Source organism: Cryptomeria japonica, chromosome 10, assembly GCF_030272615.1.
Source record: "Cryptomeria japonica chromosome 10, Sugi_1.0, whole genome shotgun sequence".
Taxonomy (NCBI): Eukaryota; Viridiplantae; Streptophyta; class Pinopsida; order Cupressales; family Cupressaceae; genus Cryptomeria; species Cryptomeria japonica.
Window position 1 is genome coordinate 187398134 of NC_081414.1, and position 24868 is coordinate 187423001.

At 37.7% G+C, this 24868-nt stretch overlaps 1 protein-coding gene across 1 annotated transcript in view; it reads left to right on the forward strand.

Moving 5' to 3' along the window:
- Nucleotides 1-22247, forward strand: part of LOC131073551 (ubiquitin carboxyl-terminal hydrolase 5) — a 77425-nt gene extending 55178 nt beyond the window's left edge. The window contains exons 11-13 of the mRNA XM_058009998.2: nt 19565-20185; nt 20358-20631; nt 20988-22247. Coding sequence (XP_057865981.1) covers nt 19565-20185; nt 20358-20631; nt 20988-21170 — 1078 coding nt within the window. The 3' untranslated portion in view covers nt 21171-22247. The remainder of the gene's footprint in view (nt 1-19564; nt 20186-20357; nt 20632-20987) is intronic.
- Nucleotides 22248-24868: the final 2621 nt, after the last annotated feature.

Here is a 24868-nt window from a genome sequence, read left to right on the forward strand (position 1 = left end):
AGTCTCTAATATGTGAACACTGCTTGTATACTGGTTCTGAAACAGTACCAATCATTAAGTTGTGTACTGTGCAACACTCTGCTTAGCTGGCAACTAGCATCACAAGAATTCGAGTGAAGATTGAAGTCAATGGCATCTTGGATATCGTTTCACGACGTTTGGACCCGACCCTTCCATAATATGTTTATGACTCAAGTTCTGGGTATGCAAAGGAATGATTATGCTTAATATTGATGCATGATGGGCACTCTTTTATATTAAGTTTTAGTCTGAAACTAAGTGTAACAGTCCTAATTTAGTGAACAGTGAGTTCTGATTTTATGCTTCTTATGGTGCAATTTCCCTAAGTTACTATTGTCTAAATGATCTGCAAGTGTGGGTTCTATTTCCATGCATTGTTATGTGGTTTGGCATCAAATATAAATCCTCAAACTCAAACAGCAAACAAGAAACCAGAAAACCAGTCAATTCATGCAAAGTGTTTGACGAAATGTCACATCCAACAAACTAAGATTTCTAGGGCAGAACAAGAACGGGTTATTTCATAAAATCTGCCAAAAACCAAACCTTGGCCGTTTGCAATTGTGACCTAACCATTTGCTTTGATATTGCAAACAAAAAAACTTTCTAGTCACATTTTATTTCCTTCTGCCATGGATTTTATTCTTCCAAAATAGACATGATTTTACTTCATAAAAAGTTAAAGCCATGTGCTTTTTACCTAAACAATGTGTTGTACTTGTGATGTATTCACACATTTCCCCATTGCAAACAGGGACCCCTACTTTCTACTTTCTAGGGTTTGCCTTTTAGGTCTTTTAGGTTCTTGTCTATTGACCTTTTGCATTTGAAGGGTTGCCAGGGGGCTCATTAGGATAGCAGGTTCTGCTTGAGTCAGGTGGATCTCCTCAAGAGGTCAGGTCAATTGAGTGATTGGGGTAATTTAGATCATTCCTAGGGTGTTTTTTGTGTACTATCTGGTCACACTTCAAGTTTCTAAATCAAACCTTGGTTGAATGCATAATGTCCTCCTAGGTCCCATCCCTTACATCAAGGGCAGAGCGAATTCGCCTTGAGAAGTCTGGAATGTCATCTTGATCCTTAAATGCCCTGAAATTTGGCTAAGTCTGGAATGCCATCCTGATCTTGAAATTTGACTGTCTGGAAAATTGAAGAATCCTCCAAAAACTAGATTTTGCATTATAACTCCTGTAGGGCCGAAACCATTCTCCAACATCCTAACAGTATATATGGATTATAACTTAAAGTATAAGAAAGAAAATGTTATATTCCATATATGAATCCTGATAGAGAGGCTAAAATGTCAAATTTCACTCTTGATCCTTCCAAAGGGTCAAGAGCGAAATTTCACTAAGGGCTTAAATCCTTCACCTAAATCATTGAATGGTTGAGCAGATTTGCAAGGATATGGAAGGAAACGGATCTAGGATCAAGTCTAAGACAAAGTCAAGTGAGTTTGAAGGTGAATTGAGCCTACAATAGGAATTTCGCTCCTGACCCTTCCAAAGGGTTGAGAACGAATTCCTCTATAAGACACTCTACATTGCCCAAAGCCATGAGCTAGTCTATGTCCCAGGTATTATTGAAGGCAATTCACTTGTTTAAATGAAGAAATGTGGGAAATGGAGTCAGAAATCAACCCAAAATGCAAATTTCGCTCCTGACCCTTCCAAAGGGTCTAGGGCGAAATTCTTGTAAGACCCTATTTCTTCACAAAATCTTGAACTAGATGCCAACTTGAGGAGCAAATTCACTTGATCATGATGGAAGGAGGCCTAAGAAGTTATATCCAAGCCAAAGGAGGGAGGAAAAAGGTGAGAAATGAGCCCAAGTAAGAACTTCGCTCCTGACCCTACCAAAGGGTCCAGAGCGAAATTCACATAACCTTCATTTTCTTCCTTGTCATGGCTAAGTTTTGGACTTCTAAGGCATGTTTGGAGTGACCTTGAGGTGTTCTAGCCTTTGAAAGAAGGTTTGAGGTGATGAAATGGTGAAAATCAACCTAGAATGGAAATTTTGCTCTTGACCCTTCCAAAGGGTCCAGAGCGAAATTCTCCATAAACCTCATTTTCTTCCTTGTTTAGACTAAAAGCCTTGTTCCTTGGACATAGTGGGGGTAAATGGACATGTTCTTGCCTTAGGAAGAATGAAAGCATTGAAAAGTGAGGATTTTGTCCAAGATTGGGAATTTCGCTCCTGACCCTTCCAAAGGGTCCATAGCGAAATTCACACAGCCTTCATTTTCTTCCTTGTTTGGACCAACATCTTAGTTCCTTGCGCATATTTGGAAGTGGATTGACATGTTTTTTTGCCTTAGGAAGTGATTAGAAGTGAAGGAGTGAAGGATTTTGTCCTAAATCATGAATTTCGCTCCTAACCCTTCCAAAGGTTCCAGAGCAAAATTCTTGAAAACACCTATTTTCCCTTTGGAGGAGGTCAAATCCTTGGTTTTTATGGCATGGATGGAAGTTTTCAAGAATTTCGCTCCTGACCCTTCCAAAGGTTCCTAAGCAAAATTCTTGAAAACACCTATTTTCCCTTTGGAGGAGGTCAAATCCTTGGTTTCTATGGCGTGGATGGAAGTGAAGTGACATGTCCTTGCATTTTGAGGTGGATTGGAGTTGAAAAAATGAAGAAATGAGCTCAAGACATGAATTTCACTCCTGACCCTTCCGAAAGGTCTAGAGCAAAATTCCCCAAATCTCCTTTTTCTCTCAATTTTGTGTCAAGCCAAGTGTGGATCGGGGTGAATTAAGATTGAAGATGTCCTTAAGCATACCTTTGAATAGCTTGTGGCCACCAATGATGAAGATTTTGAGCTAAAACTAGAATTTCGCTCCTGACCCTTCCAAAGGGTCCAGAGCAAAATCCTAAATAGATCCTGTCCTGGCCATGGTCTTTAGCGAAATTCTCCTTTCAGGCCTTTTTGAGGTCAAACAAGTGTTGTCTTCGTGAAAGGGGGATCCAAAAGGGAGAGTCAAAGGAAAGTAAGGTATGAAGAATGAAACTAGGAGAAGGAAAACAAGCAAATCAAGAATTTCGCTCCTGACCCTTCCAAAGGGTTCAGAGCGAAATTCCCCAAATCACCTAGTTTGCCCATGATTGAGATTAAGAGATGGATTCCTAGGCCTTGGTGGAGAGAGGGCTAGCATGTGCTTGTCTTGGGAGGCATTTTAGAGTAGAGAAATGATAGAATTTGAGCCTAAGGAAGAATTTCGCTCCTAACCCTTCCAAAAGGTCTAGAGCGAAATCCTTAAAACCTCTATTTTGCTCCAATTTTGCATCAAACCTAGTGTTGATTGAGATTAAAGGCATCCTTAGACATGCATTTGAGCAAGTTGTGGTCACAAAATGTGAAGATTTGTCCTAAAATGTTAATTTCGCTCCTGACCCTTCCAAAGGGTCCAGAGCGAAATTCCTTATAGGTCCTGTCCTTGGGCAAGGTCCAAAGCAAAATCCTCTTTTTTGGTCTTTTTGGAGGTCAAATCAATGATGTCTTCAAGAGAAAGCGATTCAAAGGTCAAGAGAAGTTCAAGGCAAGGATATGAGGTCTAAATTGAGCAAAATAGCAAATTTCGCTCTTGACCCTTCCAAAGGGTCTAGAGCAAAATTCTTATAAGGCCTGTCCCTGGGGAGTATCTTGAGCGAATTTCATTCTAATGCCTTTTTGTTGATGATTTAAGGTAGAAAATGCTATGTGAGATAAATATGTCATGTCTACTTAATCATCTTTTGGTTTGTTTTGTGGGTGGAAGAAAATCAGGCTAGGACAAGGATGACCTATTCTAAGCCCATCACCATCAAGGACATCCCAAATGCATAAAAGAGGACTCAAGGTGTTTTGAAGCTTTGGAAGACTTCAAGTGTTCGAGGAGTTGCAAGCTAGCTGTAATGGACACCCTAGAATGCCCAAAAAGTAACCCCACTGCTGATAGGAATTTAGTCAAACAGTTTGCAGCCAACTCCTTATTCCTCCGTTTAATGTTTCAATGTTTTTTTTTTTTTTTTTTAGTCTTTGCATAGGTATGAAACCACATAACATGAACTAAAAAGAATTTACAATAATAGGCAAGCTGGAAATTGAACTACTGCTGTTATAATATTATTTCCAGAATTAACAAAAATCAAATACATAGCAGGTTATTTTCAACTCACTAAATACTCCAGCATTTTGACATAATGTTCCAACCAAAGTTTCTAATTCTGCTGCTACAGTAACATGAATAGTGCCAGGTGAATAGTGCCGCGTGAATAGTGCCAGGTGAATAGTACCCGCGTGAATAGTACCCGCGTGAATAGTGTCGCGGCCTGTAGTTGGAAATGCAACCAAATAATGCTGCTGCTTGTAACTGGAAAAGCACCCAATCTGCCTGTAAATGAAGCTGATAGCAAAGGATTCCAAAGGCCAAACCCCAAGGGAATGACGTCTAGAATGTCACAAGAGAGGATAGACGTCCTCTAATGCCAAGAACGGATCTGCAACTCACACACCAAATTCTTCTCATATTCCACCTACCCAATGAAGCCACAAAAGCTCCCTTTTATTCTTTCTCCAAGGGGCGACCCAACTCACCCAAGCAATGTGGGATAAAACATGTTCAATATAAAACATATTAAAATATTCACTTATGTCTCCCTTGGTTGCCCCTTTGATTTACACATATCTCCATAAAATAAATATTAAAGTAGCACTTTAATATTTTACAATTAAATTAAATGTTACTTTAATAAAACTTCAGGCATTAAAATATATAAGCAATCGGACTTCGAATAGCGTGAGTAATAGCTCGTCGGAAAGCTCTCGCCAAGGAGTATCAAATCCAATCACCAAAACTAGCCCCCGTTGTGTCCTGCTGACTTACTAAAAATAGTAAGTATGCCTGAAACTAAGTAAATCAACTTCGTTTTGGCCCAAACTGAAAATGACTAGGCCAAAACACTCCAGGATCCCTTTAAACCCTTCGTTAGCCCTCGGGACCATGTAGAGCTAGGCTAACGCACATATACTTGGTCAATCTGCTAGAGTGGGGACATTATAGTCCGCCCCCCTTGAAATTGCTTGTCCTCAAGCAATCTCAGTCCAGCCTGCTGTATCACCTGCTCATTCTCCCATGTAACATCTTCCGCCGGCAGGTCTCGCCATCTGACCAAATACTCCTTCACTATCCTGTTTCTGAGTTTCCTCTCTCTGGTGTCCAGAATAGCCTCAGGTACTAACACGAGCTTCCCCTCCTCATCCAAAGGAGGTAAATCTGCAGAAGGTACTACACTCTGACCAATAGCTTTCTTAAGCCTAGACACATGAAATACATTGTTCACCCGACTGCCCTCTGGAAGCTCAAGCTCATAGGCGACTTCGCCCACTCTGCGAATCACCCTGTAGGGACCATAAAATCTAGGCTTCAACTTTTCAGCTCCGCTCTTCTTGAGTGATGACTGTCTATATGGTTGTAGCCTCAATTAAACCATATCCCCTACCTCGAAACTGCGCTCTATTCGGTGCTGATCAGCGTACAATTTCTGTTGATTCTGGGCCTGCTGTATATTCTCCTTGAGCACTTTCAGGATGTCCTGACTATCCTGCAATAAGTTTTTGGCTTTGGGCACTCTGCTGGCCCCCAAAACTAAATCCATGAAGCTAGGTGCATCATAACCATAGAGTGCCATGAAAGGAGTCATCCTGATGGACATATGATAAGTGGTGTTATAACAATACTCTCCCATATGCAATCATCTGACCCAAGCTTTTTGTTGTGCAGTTACATAGTTCCTCAAGTATCCCTCCACCCATTTATTCACAATCTTTGTTTGCCCATCTGTCTACGGATGATAACTAGTGCTAGGTGTAAGATCTGTACCACACAACCTAAACAACTCCTGCCAAAAAACACTCATAAACTTACTATCCCGATCACTGACAATGAATCTGGGCAACCCATGTAACCTGAATATCTCTCTAAAGAAAAGATCTGCCACCTGTGCTGCTGTGTAAATGGACGGAATAGCAAAGAAGTGAGCGAACTTCGTCAAGCGGTCCACCACCACATAGATGCAATCCCTTTGCTGCACTCGTGGTAACCCATTGATGAAGTCCATCGAAATACTTTCCCATTTCCTATCAGGAATGGGCAAGGGCTGTAATAAACCTGCAGGAAATGTGTGCTCTCCCTTATTCTGTTGACAAACCGCACACTCCCTGACATACCTCTGAACATCATCCTTGAGCCCTCTCCATGAGAACCGCTCTCGGATCTGCCTGTAGGTCTTGAAGATCCCCGGATGCCCAGCTGTGGGTGCATCATGAAATGCCTTTAGTATCACCTCTCTCAAATGTGATGACGGAATCAAATAAACCCTATCCTGAACTCTGATCAATCCATCTATCACCTCATAGCGATCATCCTGTATAGTACCTGAAATCAATTCAGAAGCCCAAGCATCTCCGACATACTCTGCTATAATCTGATCTCTCCAATCTCCTGAAATCTCTGCCAGAGCACATAAGTGAGGTCTCCGAGATAAGGCATCAGCCACCACGTTTTTCTTACCTTTGACAAACTCTATGTCAAAGTCATAAGCCTGCAATTTAGTAACCCATTTCTGTTGCCGGTCATTAAGATCACGCTGGCTCATGAAATATTTTATGCTATTGTGATCAGTTTTGATCACAAACCGTCCACCTACTAAGTATGATCGGAATTTGGCCAATGCATGCATTATGGCCAACATCTCCCTGTCATAGATAGAATAGCTCCTCTCAACACCTCAGAGCTTCCTACTCTCGAATGCAATGGGATGTTTCTCCTGCATCAATACTGCCCCTATCCCATCACCTGAAGCATCACACTGAAGTTCAAATGGCTTCGTGAAATCTGGTAGAGCTAAAACCGGACAAGATGACATCACTTGTTTGAAGTGGTCAAAACATCGCTGCGCTGCTTCTGTCCATACGAAGGCTCCCTTTTTAGTGAGGTCTGTCAAAGGTGCTGCAGTCTGTGAAAACCCCTTAACAAACCTCCTGTAAAACCCGCATAAACCAAAGAACCCCTTAAGTTGTGTGAGGTTCGTGGGAGTAGGCCAATCTACTATAGCTCTAATCTTTTCAGGGTCTACTCGAACTCCATCTGCACTAATAATATGCCCAAGGTATAGTAATTCTATCATACCAAACTCACACTTAGACTCCTTGGCATATAAAGACTCTCTCTCTAGGATAGATAATACCTCCTCCAAATGCTGTGAATGTTCCTCCCAGGTCTTACTGAAGACCAAGATGTCATCAAAGAAGATCAAGACAAATCTCCTCAACTGCTCCCTGAATACCTGGTTCATACAACTCTGAAATGTAGCGGGTGCATTGGTTAGTCCAAATGGCATAACCATAAACTCAAAGTGGCCATAGTGACATCGGAAGGCTGTTTTCTTCCTCTGCTCTCATCCTGATTTGATGGTATCCGGATCGCAAATCAATTTTGGTGAAGAAGCATGCCCCATGCAACTCATCAATCAACTCATCAATCCTAGGAATGGGATACCTGTTTTTAATTGTTTTCTTATTCAGTGCCCTGTAATTGATGCACATGTGCATTGTCCCATCCTTCTTCTTTACCAAAACTACAGCTGAAGCAAAGGGGCTTTTGCTAGGCCTGATGTGCCCCATTTCCAACAACTCCTTAATTGCCTTCTCTATCTCATCTTTATGTTTCTTAGGATGACGATAGGGAGTGATCATCACTGGTTTGGCTCCCTCCTCGAGCTCAATAACATGATCTGCACCCCTGTCAGGAGGAACCCCGTGAGGAATATCACTGAATACCTTGGCATGCCTGTCAAGAATCTCCTGTATGGATGACTCTTCACCCGAGGCTCCGGTGAAGTTGGCATAACTAAGCACTCTGTTGCCCACTCTATGTCATTATGTCGAAAAAGTCTCTCCATTCTCTTCAAAGAGACTACCCTGCAACTCCCATCTGAAAGTCCCCTGAGAACAACAGTCCTACCCTCATGCTGAAACCTCATTTCCAACTTCGCTAGGTTGAAAGTGAACTCAACCAGCGATGCCATCCATGTCATACCGAGGATGACGTCGTAATCTCCCATGTCCACAACGTAAAAATCATCCTCCAACTCATAGCCATCTCCAAATCTAATGTGAAGATTTGAAACCTTCTGAGTACATAATAGCTTTTGGCCATTAGCCACCATGACCCTAAAACCATCATGCTCCTCTGTCTGTAAACCTCTCCTGGCTACCAACTGTGTATCTATAAAGTTATGTGTAGCCCCATTGTCAATGAGAGATATCACTTTCTGTCCCTGGATAGTACCCCTGACCTTAAATGTGATTGCCTTTTGGGCCCCTGTCAAGCGTGCCAACGATCTATCATCCTTAGGAATGTTGCTCTCCTCTATCGTGTTACCCTCATCTGAATCGGAGTGCTGATCCTCCCCCTCTGACTCTGACTCCTCTGCTGAAAAATACTCCATTTGATTTGCCTTAGCCTTGAGAGGGCATTTATGAGATAAGTCCCAAGGCTCTCTACACTGGAAGCACAGTTTCTTCTTTCGAAGTTCATTCAAGGTTTCACTGTCTAGTCCTTTTGATCCTTCTTTGGGTTTGTTATACTCTTTCTGAAATGGTTTTTTGTCTTTGTCCTTGCGGTAGGAAGAATCTGTTGAATGGTATTTTCCTTTGTATAGCGAAGGGGTTAAATCTCGTGCCTTTTTAGTTGCTTCTGCTAAGGTGAGTGGATCATGTCCCTTCACCCAACCACGTAATGGATCAGCAAGCCCATCACAAAATAACACCACCAATCTCCTAGGGGAGATATCAGTAACAAGTACAGACAAACGCTGAAACTCGGCGATGTAAACATCCACTGAACCTGACTGTTTTAACTGTGCTAGCTCCTTGAAATGTAACTCGGGATCCCTAGTGTCAAATCTCTCAATCAATCTTTCTGTGAATTCCTCATAGGATGTAATCTAATTATGCCCCAGAGTCACCATGCCATGATGCCACCATTCATGCGCAACGCCGTCCAAATGCATAGCCGCATACTTGATAGCCTCATCCTCAGGCATAGGATTTAGCTGCAAGTATGTATCTACCTTCTGCACCCAAGCTCGTGCAGTCATCTTCCCTGAAGCATCATAATAAGGCAAGGAAAGTTTTCCAACTTTCTTCCTCAGCTCAAAATTCTGATTCCTCCCTCCTGCTCTAGGCATATGTCTCATCCTCAAGTCCATATAATCTCTGAGGGAAATATCTGCCTGAAACTCGGGTCCACTGGCCTCCCAGTCCCTCCTGAACTGACCCTGTAACTCAGTAATCTGCGGTTCGTTCACTGGTTGAACCGGATCCCTAGGTGGAAAGGTGGGTAGAAGAGGTCTCGAGCTCGCTGTTCGAGCTGGGTGTGCAATGTGTCTAAAGTTATCCGCCTCAATCCCATTGTTGCCATGTCCATTATTACCATTAATGTTATTCTCAGGGCCATTGTTGTTGCCTCGGCCTCCATTATTATCATTGCCCCTATTGTTATCGTTTCCCCCATTGTTATTGTTTCCATTGTTGGCCTCACCTGGATTAATATTAACGTCCATCTATCTAGCCATAAGCTGCAACATCATGTCCATTCGCCTATTCTGCTCCTGCTGCATACGCTGCCCTTGCTCTAACGTACCCAGCAACTGTCTGAACATTACCTCCCCCTGATCTGGAACGATATTCCTCTCATCTCGGTCACCCATACTGCTGTCCTGATCGAAGAATATTTCCTCTATGTCTGTATGACTGGATTCTATGTCCACCTGCACGGATGAACTAGACTGCTCACTCTGACTATCCGGATTTCTATTTTGTCTGGCCCTGATATTGCGAAAATTATAATGCCCCTGTCGCATGCTCAATCATACATTCTGGACCTGTTTTATTTCTGCAATATGTTTTGGTGAAAGTTTCCCACAAGATGGCAGAATCTTCTGCTCTGATACCACTGTAATGGACACCCTAGAATGCCCAAAAACTAACCCCACTGCTGATAGGAATTTAGTCAAACAGTTTGCAGCCAACTCCTTATTCCTCCGTTTAATGTTTCAATGTTTTTTTTTTTGTTCTTTAGTCTTTGCACAGGTATGAAACCACATAACATGAACTAAAAAGAATTTACAATAATAGGCAAGCTGGAAATTGAACTACTGCTGTTATAATATTATTTCCAGAATTAACAAAAATCAAATACATAGCAGGTTATTTTCAACTCACTAAATACTCCAGCATTTTGACATAATGTTCCAACCAAAGTTTTCTAATTCTGCTGCTACAGTAACATGAATAGTGCTGCATGAATAGTGCCAGGTGAATAGTGCCAAGGGAATAGTACCCGCGTGAATAGTGCCGCGTGAATAGTACCCGTGTGAATAGTGTTGCGTGAATAGTACCCACGTGAATAGTGTCGCATGAATAGTACCTGCGTGAATAGTGTCGCGGCCTGTAGCTGGAAATGCAACCAAATAATGCTGCTGCTTGTAACTGGAAAAACACCCAATCTGCCTGTAAATGAAGTTGATAGCAAAGGATTCCAAAGGCCAAACCCCAAGGGAATGACGTCTAGAATGTCACAAGAGAGGATAGACGTCCTCTAATGCCAAGAACGGATCTGCAACTCACACACCAAATTCTTCTCATATTCCACCTACCCAATGAAGCCACAAAAACTCCCTTTTATTCTTTCTCCAAGGGGCGACCCAACTCACCCAAGCAATGTGGGATAAAACATGTTCAATATAAAACATATTAAAATATTCACTTATGTCTCCCTTGGTTGCCCCTTTGATTTACACATATCTCCATAAAATAAATATTAAAGTAACACTTTAATATTTTACAATTAAGTTAAATGTTACTTTAATAAAACTTCAGGCATTAAAATATATTAGCAATCGGACTCCGAATAGCGTGAGTGATAGCTCGTCGGAAAGCTCTCGCCAAGGAGTATCAAATCCAATCACCAAAACTAGCCCCCGTTGTGTCCTGCTGACTTACTAAAAATAGTAAGTATGCCTGAAACTAAGTAAATCAACTTCGTTTTGGCCCAAACTGGAAATGACTAGGCCAAAACACTCCAGGATCCCTTTAAACCCTTCGTTAGCCCTCGGGACCATGTAGAGCTAGGCTAACGCACATATACTTGGTCAATCTGCTAGAGTGGGGACATTACACTAGCCTCAAGGCCTCATTCTACCACATGAAGAAACCACATGATGACAGGGAAGAATGAAACTTCAAGGCGAGATATGCTACCAGAGAAAGAACACTTGACAATGAGGAAGCCTCATCAAGCATATGGGAGTCAAGGAGGTACATCATTCATCGCGTCAAAAGACAGAAAAGAGATCCACCAAGACACAGACGTCAGACAAGGTGGCATCCCAGTCATTTTTCCTCCAGTTGGATTGGTCCACTTCAGCATGTCTAGATTCAATGTACCCGACTCATCGGGGATGACACAACCTTCGGTGTACCTACCCCTGCTTCCTAATGGTCCTCACTCCTGGAATGTAATTTTCTTATTGGCTAAGGAAGTTTGTTATTACAAACCCTAATTATGGTTTCTATCCTTTAATCCTATCCATTGATTCTAAGTCAGTTAGAGCTGTCAATTTGTAAAGGGCTCTCTATATAAAGCCTTGGCTCCTCATTTGTAAGGGTTAATAGTCAGAGAATAGTTAGGAGTTAGCAAAAGAGAGATAGTCAATAATTAGTAGCTCAATAGTAGATAGCATTTTAGAGTAGAGTAGAAAGAGAAGGCAAAGATTGTTGCCAAGAGATTGTTGCAAAAGACATGTAAACTTCATTGAAGGAATGGTGAATTCTACAATTTGCATGGTCTCTATATACTTCTCAAATTTAATTTCATGTTATTAGATGAATGGACGAAATTTGTATGATCAATGGTGAAATTTGTATATCTATACTACTAGCGGTTTGTTGATTGCAAACTTGCCTTGCGTAGTCAATTGGAATCATTCAGCTTAAGCTTAACTTCAGTTATCGCTTCTTCATTGAAATGCATCAACCTGACGGTGTCTATGGTTGTAGCGGTGATCTGAACATCATAAAGCTTTCCTTAGAAGATTACACTAACCTTGTGGAGATGATCCTAGCATGTCAAAGCAAGACTTAGTTAAAGTTTCATCAAAGGTCATCCATTGCTCCTACATTCTTAGTGTTAGAATTGGATTCCTCTCCAACCCTTATCCTTTTTTCCCTTTAAAAAAAAATCAAGGATCAGTAAAGACCCATGTTCCAGTGATATCCAAAGTAAATCAGACACTCAGGTCATCAAATGTAACTCCTCTTGTGATTCCAGCAAAATCACATCATACCGCAAAAGCTTATCCACAAGTAGAGAACCTACATACAAGAACCTTGGAGTTGCCTCGATTGATCCTTAGGCGAAATCTTTAGCATTTGGGGAAACTTTGTTCAAGAGAGGATAAGATACTTTGGTATTTTATTCTGTGTTCGCATGTGCATGAAAAACACATCAACACAATGCCACAATTTTCATAAAAAATTAGTTGTGATTTTTCTTGTTCTCAGGCCTGCAAGTTTTCACAAACATATTGCACGTTTTCCCTTTGAAAAGGTGTGATTTTCAACAAATAAATTCCTCAAAATTCCTTTTTTGGGCTGCATGATTTCTGTTATAATAATTGAGAGTTTGATATTTACAAAGGAGACGAAAGACTCCTTAAATAGAGAATATAAGATGATCTTTCCATAACAGAAACGATCGATAATAGAAAGATGAAAGACAAAAACAAAAGTTTCTAAATAACAAACTAAACGAATAAGATGATCCGTATAGAAACATGACTATTATTTTAATACCCTCCGTTAATGGTCATGGTTCTAACTACCTGACAGAAGACATGACAAAATTTGTAGGTCTTTTGGTCACGAATGCATAGAAGGCCACCCCCTTCTCTTTAGAACACTCTGCAACATGAGTCTATTGTTGAGACCCTCCCTGGTTCTATAGAACTTTTGGAGACGACCAAGATAACCACAATCCTTCCAACCTAATGTTGGGTAACAAAGCTGCCTAGGGCCCTTTATCCAAAGACACGAAGATCAGGTTCTCAAAAAGCATTGATTTTTGTTGACAAAAAATTGCAAAACGGAAACCACAATTTTGTGGTAAAAATGCCAAACCCTTTGTTGCGTCTGAAAGACAGCAATAGCCATGATTTTGTCAAATAACTGTCAAACTTTTGTAGACGAGCACTACGACCCAAAACAGACTGCAAGAAACCACGATTTTGTGGAAAAATTGACAAACCCTTCGTTTAGTGAAATGGTAAAACTAACGACCATGATTTTTAGGAAACTCATGCAAAAACCTTCTTGATTTTTATGGAATTTTTTTTTTTCCCTTCCAGCAAAGAAAGAACCCACGATTTTTGTGAGAGAATCGTGCAAAACTCTCCATGATTTTTTTGTGGAAAAAAAATCAGAAAACCCTAGCAGAGATTTAGAAAACCACGACCAAACCTTTCACAAGTTTCATCAGAACCATCGTGATTTTCACCAGACCTGTCTGCAGAAAAATTAATCTAGAAAACAAAGCCCTCCTGTTGTGCCAACTTGCAGAGAAAAAACAAGGGCTAACTTGCAGAGGAAGAAATGTATAGAAGAGGAACCATTGCATGCAGATCTTTGAATCTGAAAACCCGTCGCAGGAAACACCTTTGAGTCTGGCAGCACAAAAAGAACAGGCACGGAAAACTCTAGATCACGCTGATTTTGCAAAGAACAAGTTCATTCACAGGTAGGATCCAGGTTGAATGAATTGGGAACCTCCAAGCAGATCATGAAGGTAAACAAAAACCTTCCGTTACGAATGCAGATCCCTTCCACCAGATGCAATAGTCTTGTCGCGGATTGATTTAGTCGTTGTGCGGAAAAAATAACTAGACATTGCCATAGCCACGAACTAGGCTCCATCGAGGCAGAAAATACAGACAAAAAAGATGTGCAGGAAAAAATGCATATGTTGTGTATAGACTGAAACAAAAAAATCCTCGCACGAAGAAGGCGGCTCCAGTTTGTGCGATGTATTGTAGCAGACAGAAACACGTCACTTGAACAAATCCTCACAACCAGAGAAAAAAGAAAAATCTTGTGAAAAACATGATTTATTGTCTGGAAAAATCGACGGGATTTGCAGGAGAGGTTGCAATTCTTTGAAAATACACACCAAAACCCTCGATTCTGCACACAGAGAAACCCTTCTGCGATTTCTCAACAAAAAAACCCTTTGAAAAAATGCACCCATCAATAAAATTTTTTTAAGGAAAAATATATCCAACATACCCTCATAACCTTGGTTCTCCCGTGAGGGAGTTAGACCCAGACCCACTTTGATACCATTTTTTAATAATTGAGAGTTCGATATTTACAAAGGAGAGGAAAGACTCCTTAAATAGAGAATACAAGATGATCTTTCCATGATGGAAACGATCGATAATAGAAAAACGAAAGACATAAACAGAAGTTTCAAACTAAACGACTAAGATGACCATTTTAGAAATATTACATAATTACGTGATCCCTTTGAAAATTAGTCGTGTTTTTTCTTGTTCTCAGGCCTGCAAATTTTGACAAACATATTGCACATTTTCCCTTTGAAAAGATGCAATTTTCAACAAAGAAATTCCTCAAAATTCCTTTCTTTGGCTGCATGATTTCTTCCTTTGTTAGCAAGGTCTGATACTATGAATTTTTTTTTCAAAATACTAGGTGACTAATATCCAATGTTAGAAACATTGAATCAATCACACAATAATGAAATCTTTAAAAAATGGAAGCATACATAGATAATTATACTTTATAACATGTTTTCCATTCTTTCAAAAAACATGGGAACCTCCACAACTTATATAGCTTCCAGTTGTATGGAAACCGACTTGTACTATGTTGTTTTGGTATGTTAGATTTAGTTTTTTAGTCCTTCAGAAAACTTAGTCTTTTAGTTCTTTGGAAGACAATCTGAATGATTTGCTTACAATCTTCTACCTTGCACCTATCTTTATACTAATTCAGCTAATTATCTTCCAAAAAGTAGCTTTAGTTACAAAAGCATCCTTATCACTAAATATTTATCTACACTTTATTTAGTCTTATTTAGCCAAATAAAAGACTTTTACTTTAATCACTAAAGTGAAATGCAAAATAGACTAATTCAAACCACTTGAGATTTTCCCTGCATCTTCACATTGTTACTATGTAGAAGTAATTATCTAAGCTAAAAAACTGAACACAATTTGAGCACAAAAAAAAGAAGAAAATAATTCATATAAAGTGCATTTTGAATGAAATTTAATAGCAATAGCATAAAATAGTTTAACCAAAACAATACCTTTTTGTTTCTAAACCATAAACCTTATGCACAAAGAAAAAAACTAGTGATTTTGTTCATAAAAAATAATGTAAATCAACAATAGAAGTTTTGGATATTGAATTCTATGTATGTAAAATTGAAAATCATGTTTGGTGTTCTATTAGCAATATTTTAGAAAGAATTTTTGCTTGGGAAAACCGGTAAAAAAAGAATCTACTCGAAACTAAGTCAAATTTTCTCAAGGAATGCTACAATGTTAAGCGAGGAAGAGCTGTGGGCATGCAGACTTAATTAGAAGAGAAATCAGCATTTTTCTAGCACTAATCCCATGTCAAACCTTTGTTTCCGTGTTAAACACATTTCCACATCTTGCTTCTGTTTTGATGAGTCCAATTATTTGGCTCTCCTAAGTACTAACAGTAACTTCGACAATCAGCCTTGTGAGTTTTTATTTTCTGAGACTGAGTTTTTCATTTATTTAAATTAGCGAGTTTTTATTTTTCTAGATTTGTGAGTTACTACTTGAGCAACTCAGCCCCACATTTTTTTGCAAGTACTTGTGAACTTGTCAAGTATTTAGACTATACATGCCATCATCTATTTCTCTCAAACATGGCCCATCTGTATTAACAAACTTTAATCATACTCGTGATGGGCTTAGTGAAATCCAAGATCTAATCCACACAAGCCGACCAATCATCATCCAGGATAAATAATTGGAACTTTTGGGCTTTCTGTGATCTCCTTGCCTCCACTTACTCCAATGGTTGCAAATGACAGTGGCATTAAATGTTTCTTACATGTTCACAAGCCATCTCAAGATGATTTTCTGTGATGCAAATCGAGTCTCAATAACCTAATGTATTATAAAAAATAACAAATTGGAATTAAAAAAGGTAGATAGTCATATAAATGTATGATTAAAGTTCTATTGCAAACATAGGATAATTTAAAATAAATTTAAATATTGAAATTCTATAAACTTACATTCAACAACCCCAAATTGGATAAGCTCTTGAAAATGTCTTGCAATATATGATGGTTTGTCATGGACATCTAAATCTCCTCACCCTAAGTGTATGTTTCTTTCACCCACTCTATCTTTGTACTATTATTTTTTATCATCAAGTTGATAGGAGTGAATGGTACTTCATGTCCAAAATATGTGCATGTATCTTTCGTCAATCAATAAACCTGTTGTCTTACAATTTTGGCATTGTTTATTGTGGCTTGGACAATATTAGCAGCACTTACAATCTCTATCAACTTAATGAGGATTCTGGAAATAAAGTTTGCATCCTTCACTTGCTCCTCATAATCAATTGCCTTGGAAAACATTGCCTCTTTAGGGGACCTTACAATGACATAAATTGAAGGTTGGTTTTTACAAAGTTATCATCCACTAAAAATGATGCACATAAATTGAAGGTTGGCTTTTACAAATTTTTCTTCCATCAGAAATGATGAACACTCGTTTTTCAACCCATGAATCCTTAATTGGTTTAAGTGGTCTCTACAAAACATTTTCTTTTGCCAATAAGGTGGTGCACACTTTCTCATACTTGGGACTTGTGTAACTTGAAGATGTTTGATTGATTTTTGTTATCGTTTCTTGTCAATATGGTGATCTCACTAGGTTCAAAGGAATCCCATTGGTATAAATACAAAGTGTAATGCCATAATGTCCCTATCGAGATTTTTTTAGCAACTTGTACATTTTTCAACCTTTAACTCTCAAGCATTTCGTCAAACAGTTTGAAAATCATAAAATCAAAGAATAAATCTAATTTGAAGGGTTTAGACAGCTGCAACTATCAATATGGATCATAGGGATAATCACAAAGAGTTGCCATAAACGAAGATCGTCATTGACATTTTTACATTATGCAAATACACAGCTGAAAGGTAAATTTTGCTAAACTTCAATTCTTAAAACTCACATATACATTAGAAATTTGATAAATCAGCCACCTTTTGCCTCATATATGGTTGTAGAAATGAATTGCCTTGTCTGATATATGCATACAGAGATGTCCAAACCTTAATTATTCTGTCTTTATAACTTACAAACCGCTTTATAGCTGATTATGGTGAATATTCCTTGTAATATTGACTGGCGAAAATCTGTGACTGCCTTTCCACCTCATTATACTTCTATAAATTCCAACACCATCTCTATACAAGTTGCGGATGGCTGTAATACACACCAAACTGTAACAAATAATATTCAATCCAATGCAACACTTTATCAAACTTTAACAAATAATATTCAATGCAACACTTCATCACTTATGAAATCTTCATTCAGACAACAACTAGCATTGGATGAATAGGAGTGAATTATAGAATGATTGGCACAATAAAAAATAAATTAAATAATCATTCTTTGCAAATTTATTTTGAAATTTATAAACTACAAACCTGGCAAAATCTGGGAATAAAATCACAAAACCCAAAACATTGTAGCATTCAATGCCACAGCCATTCATCAAAACAGTAATTTTCCCATGAATCCACACAATTTGTTACGTTTTGTTTAATCCGATCTTTTCCCAATTTTTTCCCCAAGTGATTTTGCTGCTATGGTCATAACAGGTAGGTGGGTTTTCACTTGACTAAAGAAGCAATCTGGCAGTGACTACAAATGACGCTGTTTGATGTAACATATTGTTACAGAGGTGATGATTAATCAAATTTGAATGACCATTTTGTCCCTGGGCCCACTAAACTTGAACTGGCAGCCATTCTGTGTGGATTCCTATTTAAGGAAAATAAAAAGTAAAAAAATATAAGCTTGGGGTATGTTAACTTATCCACATTTAGGGTGTCAAATCATGTTTTAGGTTTACTTTATGAGAAAATAGAGGTAATAGTCTTTTAAAAAAGATATTTTAAAAACATTCTGCGCATTCTTTTTCTATTTGCCTGTTGGTTCTCTTGGGTACAGCTAGGTCCTGCCTGGGTTTGCCTGGACCTGTGCCCCAACCTGGACCCCATCCTTTCTGGTCCAGTGATGTCTTCCAAAACAGAAAGGCTGTGTAACTTAGCACTTTTTATTGGAAAGAGAGAATTTAATTTGCCATGATTCAATAGCTATCTTGGTGCTTGCTCAGAGATTTCTGAAACATAATTTTACTGGCATTACATCCCTGAAAATTATGTGGCCAGTATCAGAGTATCGTCAATGAATTGCAAATGTGTGTGTTTCTATATGAAAGCATTTCATAAATGTATCTATTGCCAGTTGATTGCCTGCAAAGATTTTTCTAGTCCTTTAGCTGTAAGTATAAATGTGTGGGTTATCAGGGATCCCCTTGTTTAACTTCTGGTTGTGTGAAATGGCATTGCTGGAAATTTGTTTACCAAAATTCTGGAGGTGGCTGTGGCAATGGAACAATCAATCCATTGTGTCCATTGACTTCGAAGCCCAAATCTTTCTAATATTGAGAGTTTGACTTGCTACCACTGATGGCCTTGGACATGTCTACTATCATACCTAATCTGTTCTCCTTGCTTGCTGAATACAGAATGAGCATGACAGTGAACAAGCACAAAACAGTTGTTCCTTAAGTAATTTTCTTCATATTATCCATCAGCTCTTATATATTCTAAAACGGCATCAATGAAGAAAGCTTTGGTCACTTTTTGATAGTAGGCAATGTGTGTCTGTTAACGTTCTCATTCTGGCAAAGTATTAGAATAAAACCTGAAACAACTAATGTCTTTAGTTTTTGGAACCTAAAATGAACAGTATCAGATAGTAGGAAGTCCAAAGAACAGACAGGTTTGTCTCATGAAAAAATTTAAAAAAACATGCTTTTACATTTCGATGGACTGATTTTATTTCTATACCCTTGCTATATGTTTGGAATAAAGTTTCTCATGCTAATTTAAGACATGAAAAGGTGCTGCATATTTTGGTACCAAGTCATTGCTCAATCTTATATGGTAAAGGTTAAGAAATTGAATCCTGTTTAGTTAGTCTTCTCATGAAAAATAGATGAGTGACATTTGTTTATTGATTAAATATATTTTATTTTATGTCTTATAGCTCCCATATTAGGTGCCTCAACTTGCAGTGATACAGACACCACCTTAATATTTTTTATGGCTCATTAATAATGACTTCAAATCAGGTATTCTTATTCTACCAACTATAATGGGATGTGGAAAGCTTATGGAACACCATTGGTAGCAAGCTTAAGGGATGATATACGCACTGGAGCTGATATTCATTCAATTGTTCAAACTTTGCTTGCCCCCATGTTGAGGAGTAAAAGCTTCATGTCATCAGATCATCTTAAGTCAACAAAGGCATTTGCGGGCAAGTTGGAAGGGGATACAAATATGCAGAAAGAAGTTGCTACAACGTTAATTCCAAAAAATGAGCCCTTAGATGCTACCATGGGTAGCTCCTCAAATCATGCTGACCATATTAAAGATAATGGCCATTGTAATGTATTGAAGTGCAGTTCATCATTTCGGCTGTGCTTGGTAGATGAAAAGAGTGTAACTAGAGAGATTGCTATAGTAGAAGATGAACCAGTTTCAATATCAAGTACATGTAAAATAATTCAAGTCTTTGTGGACTGGACAGAGAAAGAACTAGAGAGATATGATACACGTTATCTTGAAATTTTACCTGAAGTATTTAAACTTGGCTTGGCATCAAAGAAAGCAAGGCTAGATTCTATCTCATTGTATGCATGTTTGGAGGCTTTTTTAAGTGAAGAGCCTTTGGCACCTGAACACATGTGGTTAGTAATTTCTTTCTTGTCCTGAAACTTCATTGCTTCTTAAAACGAGCTATGCATGGAAAAATATTAACTAATTTCGAGGATTTTCAAAATAATTGTTGTGTTTGTTGAATATGATGTGTGCATGACAATTCTTCCATGATCGTTTTTTAATCCAAGAGGTTGAATTCAGGTATTGCCCCTGCTGTAAGGAACGGCGACAAGCTAGCAAAAAGTTAGATTTATGGAGGCTACCTAAAGTTCTAGTTGTTCATTTGAAGAGATTTTCATATAGTCGGTCAATGAAAAACAAATTGGAAACACTTGTAAACTTTCCTATTCATGACCTTGACCTGACAAAGTATGTTGCAAGAAGACATGGGCTGCAGAGGCATCTTTACCAGCTGTATGCTGTCAGTAATCATTATGGTAGCATGGGAAGCGGTCACTATACTGCTCACGTTAAGGTAAATACTCAAAACTGAAGAATCACATCCTCACATCCAATGTGTTTCCTGTGTACGTTTTTCTTGAAGATCTCTTTTCTCTTAAAATTGACAAGGTTTTGGTCTGTTTAAATTTGCACCTACCAGATAGAGTCACATTCATTAAGGAATATGAATACTCTCCCATGTCAATCTTGTCACTCAAGTTTCATGACTTTAAAGTCTTTAAAAAGGGCAAAAAGAAATTGGCATGAAGGGTTCCTTTTCCTTCTGGTGTTTTGAAAAGTCCATTGGTTGACTGTAGTTTGTGGTTATTGATTTGTATACTATTAAATTTTGATTTTTAACAAAATATTGTTCTCATTTTCTGTATGCAGCTTCTAGATGAAAACAGGTGGTATAATTTTGATGATAGTCATGTCTCTCCAATTAGTGAGGATGAAATAAGAACACCAGCAGCTTATTTACTTTTTTACAGAAGAATTAAATTTGAAGATGGCTCAATGAACAATGGAGCTCACTCATATGCAAATCGTGACAGTTTTGGGTTCAGAAAATAATTGGGTCAAAGAATATGTTCAGTCAAATTTGTAGACAGCCTTTATTCTCACTGCATTCTGCTTTAGTAGTGGAATGAAGTGCTAGATGGGCACATTCTTGCATATCTTGGTTCAAAATTTATCCATCAGGTATGCAGATGCAATGAAGGAGTTCTCAGTCATCACATTCAGCATTCTGAACTTGAAGAGCGTGGAAACCTTTTTAAAATGTTTCTTTCAGCTGGATAATGAAATGATTTTGCCCCTCTATTCAATATTGCTATCTGAAAATAGAGAACCACCCTGGCAAGGACAGCATATGGAAGGAAGTTGCCTCTATCAATGCCTAGAATGACTTTTACGTCTTCCAAAGCCAACTCTTATCTGCATGGATAACGATGAAATTGGTACACACCTTTTGGTAGCTGGTTGTTTCTTTGATTGTCGTCATGGTGTAAATTTTAAAAAGAAACAGTTGAGTTCACCTTCAAATTAAATCCATTTGCAAATTTTTGTGTGGATGCCTGCTAATGGTTCACCATTCATGATATATATATTTTTCTTTAACCTATATGTTGAAATGAATGCCTTTTGAGGACTACCCAACCTTGCAGTATCAGCTCTAAGTGTTCTTCAGATCCTGAATGATTATGGTGGAAGCTGCATCTGAGCTTCATGTCTTAATAACTGGATGCACACTAATTATCAATTGAATAGTTGCAGATTACAATGATTCAGTTATTTCTAGCTAATTATTATTTGTACCCATCCAAAATGGGGCACACCAGCATTAATGTGAATAATGGTGGGTGTTGCTGAGAGGCAAGGTTGTAGTTTCTAATTTAAAGATCACTTCAAAATTGTGATCTTTACTTGTATTATAAATTTAACAATTATTTCACTAGTAGGATTCATTTTGGCTGGATTTGAATTTTTGTACAACTTGATCTTATCAGTGAAATATTAGATGTTCCAACAGTGAGCATGATTTAATGGCAGGACTCAGGGGCAACGGTTGATTTGGGAAACTGTTTTCTCACTTGGTGGTTGTGTAGCTGAAGATCTGTATTACTTAGTATTAACAAAGATCTTTTTTCACTTTTTTTCTATTAATGGTGGGAAGTTAATTTTGCTTTGATAGTATGTTACAGGTTTGCTAGAGCATTTACTAAGTAGTTTGGCAGTAAGCTTTATTATTGCACAATTCAGCTATCTCAAAAATAGGCATCTTTCATGCTATCCAAAGATTTAAAAAAGTTAAAAAGAAGCAAAGCATATGAATCATTCGTTTCAATGAATGAGGGATCTACATGTCTGAAGTTCGAAGTCTTTTCTTTAATTATGTGTACGTTACATTAATGTCCAAATTCGCATCACACTGCAGTGGTCCACATCTTGAAGCTCAACTTCAATAATTTAAAGATCACTTTTAAAATTGTGATCTTGAAAAGTGATCTTTTATAAAAAATTTAACAATTATTCACTAGTAGGGTTCAGCCTGGCTGGAATTGAACTTTTGTATAACTTCACATTAGCAGTGAAAATATTAGATTTTCCAACGATGAGAAATATTATTGAAGTGACAGGATGCAGGACTGATGGATGGTGTTGGGAAACTGTTCTTTGTATGTGGTGATTGTGTAGCGAATGGTCTGTATTAACAAAAGATCTATTTTCACAATTTGTCTGCTTGTGGGGAGTTGTATTTCACTTCGATAGTGAGTATGTTATAGATCTGCAAGAATATTTAGTCAACAAATAAGCTTTTATAATTGCACAATTAAGCTACTCAAAAACAGGAATGCTCACACAGCCTGAGACCAAATTAAAAACGTACAGGAAAGTTAGTTTTACAAATCATTTGTTTTGGCGATTGTGGGTCTACATATTTGAAGGTTGAATTCCTAAGTTCCTTAATTATGTATACAGCACATTAATATCGAAATTGACATCACACTGCAATGGTCCATATCATAAGCTTAATTTAACTTTAATGATGATAGCTAGTCATTATTTTCTCAATATTTGATTCAACAAACTAGATTTGTATTTTTATTTTGATAAGAAATTCCAGGAATATATGATATTGTAAAAAAATACAGAATGTATGTTCTACTATTCCTGCAACTGCATCGTATAAACTCAAAACACTAAATCTCAAACCAAAAAAACAGAATGATGTATATAGGCTGCTTATGTTCTAGAATATTATAAAATTTAAACAATCTCATCTTGCAGACATGATTTAACTGATATAAAAGACAGCTAATCATTGATTTCCCAATCTTTTTTCCTATCATCAAATATTTCTAGTCAATATATTATTTGTACAAAATTGCAGAATCCATGTTCTTATAAGAAAATATGGGCAGAAACAAATCGAGGCTACAATATGGGTAGAAACAAATCGAAGCTATGATGATATTGCACAAGATAGTATGTGCTTCACTTCAACTTTTCATTCAATACATTTTACATATTTATAGGATTTTCAAATCCTATTATTTTGAAAACAACATAAATGACATCCCTAAATATATTGAGTTGTTTTAACAGCTCAATTACAAACAAACATTCCTGTCACTAATATAATAACTTATAAACAAACTCTAACAAAAATCACACCTATAGTAGATATATGAATTGTGTTAACAACTCATATTATGTGAACACTAACAAATATTTCCCAACAGTTCTGCTATTATTATAATTTTAAAAACATGCTAAGATCACTAAATACAAACCAAAAAGACAAGACTGTTATCTCTACGCCTAGATAATCATAAACTATTTGTCCAAAACAATGAAGGTAACTCCAGACACTATGAATACATTTCAATCTACAGCCTTGATGCATATTGATTTTTTATTTGTTTATTCATCAATAGAATTGGCAGATAATTTTTGGAATGGAATTTTATATAGCCCAATGAAATCATTAAAAGTACAAATCTCAAAATATATAGATGCAATCGTGGATGAAGTGTCCAATTAAAGATTGACCAACCATGTAATGAAAAGAAACAATTGAGAATTACACAATGGAAAATGCAATGATAAAGAAAATAATGATATGATTCTAATTGATTCACAATCAAGAATGAACCACAATATGTTGCAATGGCTTCCAACATGTTAGGTCTCAGTCATTTGATTATAAAACATTTAATTATATTTAACTCCCTTTATTGTCTTCACACTCTACTCTTGTGCTATTTCTTTTCTCTTCCAAATGATCGTGAATTGTGATTAAATATCAATCTCAAGTCTTGTGAATGATTTTAGTTGGTCACAAGGTGGTACAAATCCTTGATGAAAGTGTGTAGTCAACCAAATATGTAGGTAGGTCTTGAATACGGTGACATAAAAATTGGCGTGGTCAATACCAACAACACTTGTGGGTCCAATTTATCATATGATGTTTTTTTTATTGGATAAAGAAGAAAGAAATTACAAGATAATAACAAAGATACTTGCTGGTTAGTAGCTAAACATCAAACTACAATAAATAGTAATCACTAGAATTGGAGGTCACCTACCATTTCGAATCCTTTGAGAATATGTCATGGTAGGGGATGTATGTCAAACAAAAAAACTTAGGGGTCACTAGTTGGATTTTTAGAAGAGGATTTTTGTCAGAAGAGGACAACTTGAATTGTGATTAGAGCTGCTACCAAGACATCCAATTAAAATTAATAGGATCCTACATGTCATTAAAA